At 37.5% G+C, this 6,000-nt stretch overlaps 1 protein-coding gene across 1 annotated transcript in view; it reads right to left on the bottom strand.

Moving 5' to 3' along the window:
• Positions 1 to 1,346: 1,346 nt before the first annotated feature.
• ALDH1A1 (aldehyde dehydrogenase 1 family member A1) overlaps positions 1,347 to 6,000 on the bottom strand; it is a 53,233-nt gene continuing 48,579 nt past the window's right edge. The window contains exon 13 of the mRNA NM_001434683.1: positions 1,347 to 1,959. Coding sequence (NP_001421612.1) covers positions 1,887 to 1,959 — 73 coding nt within the window. The 3' untranslated portion in view covers positions 1,347 to 1,886. The remainder of the gene's footprint in view (positions 1,960 to 6,000) is intronic.

Raw genomic sequence — 6,000 nt, 5'->3', positions numbered from 1 at the left:
CACAACCCTCCTCTGTATTTGGATATTTTTCCTTCTCAATGTCCAAACATCTTTCAGTTCTCCAACACTTCACTTCTTCCAGTTTTCAAAATGGTAATTATGTCCCACATCTTATAAGATAGTCCAGACTGCAAATCTTATATAGGCCCATACAAGTTTGGGAAACTCTTGCAATTGGAGTTGAAATTATTTCAGGTTAAGAAGCTAGAATTTTGCACTCTTCTGTGGCAGCTATTATGATGTCCTAACAATATGTCACTGAGGAATCTGTTAATGTAAAATGATAAACGTATTTATATAAAATCTGAATCTGAAAAAAATGTCATCTTAAAGATTACTAGGCTTAAACTTTAAGTTGCTAAACTAAGAATATTTTAGAATATGTACAGTAATACACACAAAAATATTCACTTATTCTACTTGAGCTTAATCACTTCCCTCATGGGAGCACGACAAGCAGAAGGTCTTTGTATGAGGACATAAATATATATAAGTAAGGTCTAGTTAGTTTTACAGAGGACATTTCCCCAACTGCTTCCTTTTGGTCCCCGGATTCTCCTCAGAACCCTCAGTGCTACCTCGTCGCATAGAACAGCATCTTCCAATGTGGGTTTCTTGTTATTTGCTATTAATTGAGGGTGAAGGGAAGGCAAGGTCTCCAGTTAGATAAATTTAGAAAAAAAATTGTATTAAACAAAACTAAGCAGGTTGTAGCACTTCTCAGAATTTAGAATATGCCAATGTGCAATTTGAAACTCCAAGAGGGGAAAATATTATATAGAATTTTTTCAAAATTGTTTTCAATTGAACATTTCCTGAGAGACTATGCTGTGGAACTTCTTTTCACTGCAAATCTGCTCATCATTAAGATTCATATCCAGTCAAATTTCCTTCATGAGGCCACTCCCCATTCCCTCAGTTACAGGTCATCACTACCCCTTTGGCACTTCACTCCACTCTTCCGGCCCTTAGAATTTTCATTTCCGTTCTATGCCCCATCTGTTTTTTTCAATGGTGTCTTTACTCTCCGCTAAATTAAGGTGCCTTGAGATAAAGGACCATCCACTATCCCCCTGTTTTCTACAACACCTAACATAGTGCCCAGGACTTTGCAAGAACTCAGTAAATGCTTGCTGAAAGACTGAAGCCATCTATCTCAAATGTTTGCTCTTGATTTCAAGGATTCCTCTAGAAAATAAAATACATTTCTTTACCCATTTGAGAATGAGCAGATTAGACTTTTATTTTTCAATGCATCGTTATGCTCGATTTAACACTGTTCTTGAGTGACAGGGAGAGTAGGTCACCATAACCAAAGCTTCTACTGAAAAAATCCACTTAACAAGAATCATGCAAGGTTGTTTTTATTAAGATTTATGTTTAGATTACAGCTAAGTATTTCAGGCATTACTTCATTTGACAAGCAGACATGACATTGTAGGAAACATTTCCAAAGACTCCAAGGACTTCACAACTACTGGGAACAGAGCTTATCTACTCTGCAGTTAACAGATATGGTAAGAACTTGAAGGGGCCATTAAGAGAAAGAAGCTAAATGACAACTGATCCTCTTCTGTAAAATAATCATCCTGGACAAGTAGCTACAAAGAAAAGCACATGACTATTACAGAACTAGAGACATCTTGCATCCAAATCTGTTCATTTTATTAGACAGGACTTGGGGGTCATATATCTGAAGGTAAATGATTCTTTCAGAATAAGCTAGATGTCAAGTTTTCTATGCTAGTATTAATGCTAATAAGATCTGCTTATGTTTAAAAAAATCAGGAAAAGAACAATTTTGTATTTAAAATTCACGATAGTGTATTAGCTACTGAAAGAGATGCTTAGCCATGAGAATTCTCCTCTCCACTCTTGTAGTTTCTTTATGAGTTCTTCTGAGAAATTTTCACTGTGACCGTCTTGACCTCTGTGTATTCATGGAAACCATATTCTCCCCTAGAAAGGGAGGGAAAAACCGATAGAATTTAGCACAGCAGTGCGAATGTCCTATAGTCCATGCTTTGGTGCAAGCTTGTTCTTGCTTGTCTGGCTAGGCACAATGGAAAATATTTTCTGTGTACAGAAGCATTTCAAATAGTAGCTAGCCAACCATAACATATCTGGTCTTACATAAATCCCCTTGTGGGGAAAATTTTTAAACAATTTTTTTGTATTTTAAATGACTGTGTACACTCAGTTTATTTTCACAGAAATTGTTCCTTTCGGACATTGTTCTACTTGACTATAAAAGAGCTCACCACAAAAACAAAACAAAACAAAAAAACCCAAGAAACCAAAAAACAACAATTCTTCCCAACAAGATTTTTATCATTTCTAGTTTAAGTTCAAATAAATAAGACGGGCATAGTACAAAAGGAGTAGTAATATACAATCACTTGAGTAGTATAGAAAAACTGTAAATTCAAATATAGTTTAGCTTAGCATATTTACCACGTGTGATTGGCCCCGAGATGATGAGGGAGCTAAGAATGACTATGCTTCCATTTTCATTCTAACATGTCCTAATCTAGCTTGAAACAAAATATTTTTTAGCTGTACTTTTAACAATATCTTTTGATTCTTGATTCCTAGCAAAAAAAAAAAAATTCTAAAAATGAATTAAACAAAACCTGATCTTTGTTAGAATGGTTTTCTCTTCTTATTTGTTTGTTTTGTTTTTAAGAGAGGGAGAGCGTTCACTGGCCTAAATCCAGGCCTTTGGGCTTTTTGTGGTTGTTGGGTTTTCATGTTCAGACAACCCCTGCTGTTTGCTTCTATAACTCTTAAATCCAACCCAAATGATGAAGAATCAACCTGAGTCTATCCATGAGGACCCTGGTATCTTGTTGTTAGGTTTATCAAGACCTCCTACCCGTTTTGGAAACTGACTGTGATTTCCCTTTGTTGAAGAGACAACTAAAAAGATTAGGCTAAGTTGTCCTCTGTATTGTTTTGATGAGAGGATTAAATTACGTGTACACAAGAGTACTCTTACAATCCTCACAATCACCACATGTAGGCTTACAGAGGAAGGAGATCTTGATCCTTCTCTACCCCTCCCTTCTGGTGATGTAGACAGGTATGTAGAAGACATCTTATTCTCCTGGGTAACCTAATCCTCTTAGACTGATTATTTTCTTGGGCCATTAAGCTTCTGAAAATACCGTCTAAAAGCTTCAATGAGCATGTTCTTCAAAGTAATTAAAGGGTTTAGCCTCAGTTGTCTGAAACCCATTAAAGGATAATATTTTAGTATTTTATCTCACACAGTTAGATAAATTAACCCATGATTTTTGCCAGTAGGATTTCCATTGTATTTTGAGTTACATGGAAGTTACGTGGACACTTGAAACTCTCTGGAGAGTACTTAGTGTGATTATTGTCATATTCAGGCTGAAATAAGTCCTGTTCCTCAGTATTCCAATGCATAGACATCCCCATGTCTATGATTGATATAAGACAAATTGATATAAAACAGATATAATCTGTTTACATTCTCTTTATCTTACTGGTCTGTGGGTTACTAGTTCTGTGCTTCTAAAATCTTCAATGTACCAATCATCTGGGACCTGATTCAAATGCTTATTCTGTTTCAGTAGGTCTGGGGAGACGCTTGAGACTCTGCATTTCCAACAACTTCCAAGCGATACCCATGTTTCTCATCCAGGGTCCACACTGTTGTAATAAGGTACCAGTATCAAGTTACATTTGTTTTCACTCTGTATCTAGAAATGAGCCCGGCACAAATTAGGTAGGCACAGAGGAATGTTTGCTGAACTGACTTGGCAAATAAAATCAAGCAAGAAATATTCATGTTAGCTCTCTGTGTAAGCGTAATAGTTTACAACACTTTAATTTTCCCTTTTTCTTTTTGAGGAAGGTTAGCCCTGAGCTAACTACTGCCAATCCTCCTCTTTTTGCTGAGGAAGACTGGCCCTGAGCTAACATCCCTGCCCATCTTCCTCTATACATGGGACGCCTACCACAGCATGGCTTTTGCCAAGTGGTGCCATGTCTGCACCCGGGATCCGAACCTGGGAACCCTGGGCCGCCGAGAAGCAGAACATGCAAACTTAACCACTGCACCACCGAGCCTGCCCCATAATTCTCCCTTTTTCTGAAAGGGATAGGAGGAAAGAATTAGTTTGTGAAGTGCTGAGGCCAATTAAGTTTCAAATGGCACACTAGTAAAGTCTCAAGTGACCTATGTTAACCTACATAAAAACCAGTGCAATTACACAAAGGGAGAAATTTCTGCCATGTAACTCATCAAAGTGCCGGCATCATGATCTGAACTGCAAGTTCAGGTCTGGGCATTCAGCATCACCACCATGCTGGGGTCTACATACCACTATTTTTGGCTCTTTGAGTACTCTGTTCCCAACTGATCAAGTCTGACTTTCCATCTTTGAGGATAAACTGTAATCAAACTCTTGGGTGTCATTTGAGGTTATCGCTTCAATAATTCTCTTTAAACATCTAGCAGCAAATGACTTGTTTATTAAATTTGCCAAATTTGGTTTCAGGTAGGCATTAAAACTATGGAATCCTCAGCTGGAATTTTTGAAGTAAAAAATTACAGTATAACTTTTTCCTTTGTATTTTAAAGAAGGAAATTGTCTACACCCACATTCTAAATTTTTAGGAAATTACTGATGGTTGATTCCTGTTTTCCATCCCTCTCTTATTTGATTTCCTTATACCTTGAACTTAAAGTTTGACCAAATTGTATTCAAAGAAATTGACATATTTGGTCTACTTTAGTTATTTCATCCCTTTTGATTATTTTATCTTCAACATTCCTAGGGAAATGTGTTAGATAGCTTAGCCAGCAATGAACTAACTGTCCTTCAGAATAATCTAACCTTTGTTATAGCTTTTTGTACAAAGTAATTAGTTCTGCCAAGGGACTCTCCAGCAACGGCTATTATAAAGAAATGGAACTTAGGGAAGGAAAAAATCATTTGTTGACTCCCCACTTTGTGACAGTTATGATGCTAGGGAAAGAACATGCAGTACATCATTTCACTCTCATACCCATCTTAAGAGGAATATAACCTCTTCATTTTAAATAGGAGGAAATAGAGGCTCGAAATTATATAACGTGAACCAGGCTGTGAGCTAGCAAGCGGGAAGTCAGGATTCAAATGCAGACCAGCTAGTCTCCAATTACGTTTTCTCTACTAGGCCACACACTTTTTATGGGTTGATGTTTTGCCACTCTCTACCTCCTGAACAGCATTCTAAAGATATCCATGGCTTTTCACTGCTCCACTAATAAAATGTAAGCCAATTTTCTTGAATTCAAGACTGCTTAATGTGTATGCTATTTAATTCTGAAATCGTACTTCCCATCCCCATGAATCCCCAGCAGCCAACCAAATTCACTAGCCTCTCAACGTGCCACAGGCAACCTTCTGTTCAAGAATGACCTCTTCTCTACTTACTGACATCCTACACTGTTTTCATGTCCTAGATCAAGTCTTATCTTTTCCGTGAGGTCTTCTCATATTCTTTTGACTGCCGGTGAGTTTCTATCCACTGAATTCCCACTGGGTCACAATCATAGAATCTAAAGCTTGGAAAGGAGCTCATAAACCTTTTACTTCCTTCTCCACTCTTATCCCCACCCACAATTGTTGATCCCGTCTGACAGATGAGAGTTAGAGAGATGCCATAAATGTTACACTCTGGCGATGCCCAGATTTTCTGTTCTCCAATACTGTGCTCTGTACTGTAACTATTCTCTACCTCCATAAGGTATGGACTCCCAGTCTACTATTATTTACTTCATAGTATGTGTAGGTTATTTTGCACTATATATCTTTTTACATATTCCTCCTGCCACCACAATTATATGAAGGATGAGACATGGCATTGTGTTTCTGGGGCTCCTAGGACCTTATATACACAGCAAGTGTTTAATGGATGTCTGTTAATCATTCCTCCTTTTCATTGGCTGTCCCAAGATAGCTGTTTCATTGCAATTTTGCTGAT

Source organism: Equus caballus, chromosome 23 (genome assembly GCF_041296265.1).
Source record: "Equus caballus isolate H_3958 breed thoroughbred chromosome 23, TB-T2T, whole genome shotgun sequence".
NCBI classification, from domain to species: Eukaryota; Metazoa; Chordata; class Mammalia; order Perissodactyla; family Equidae; genus Equus; species Equus caballus.
Note: the sequence above shows the minus strand (reverse complement) of the source record. Positions and strands in the feature narration are given on the sequence as shown.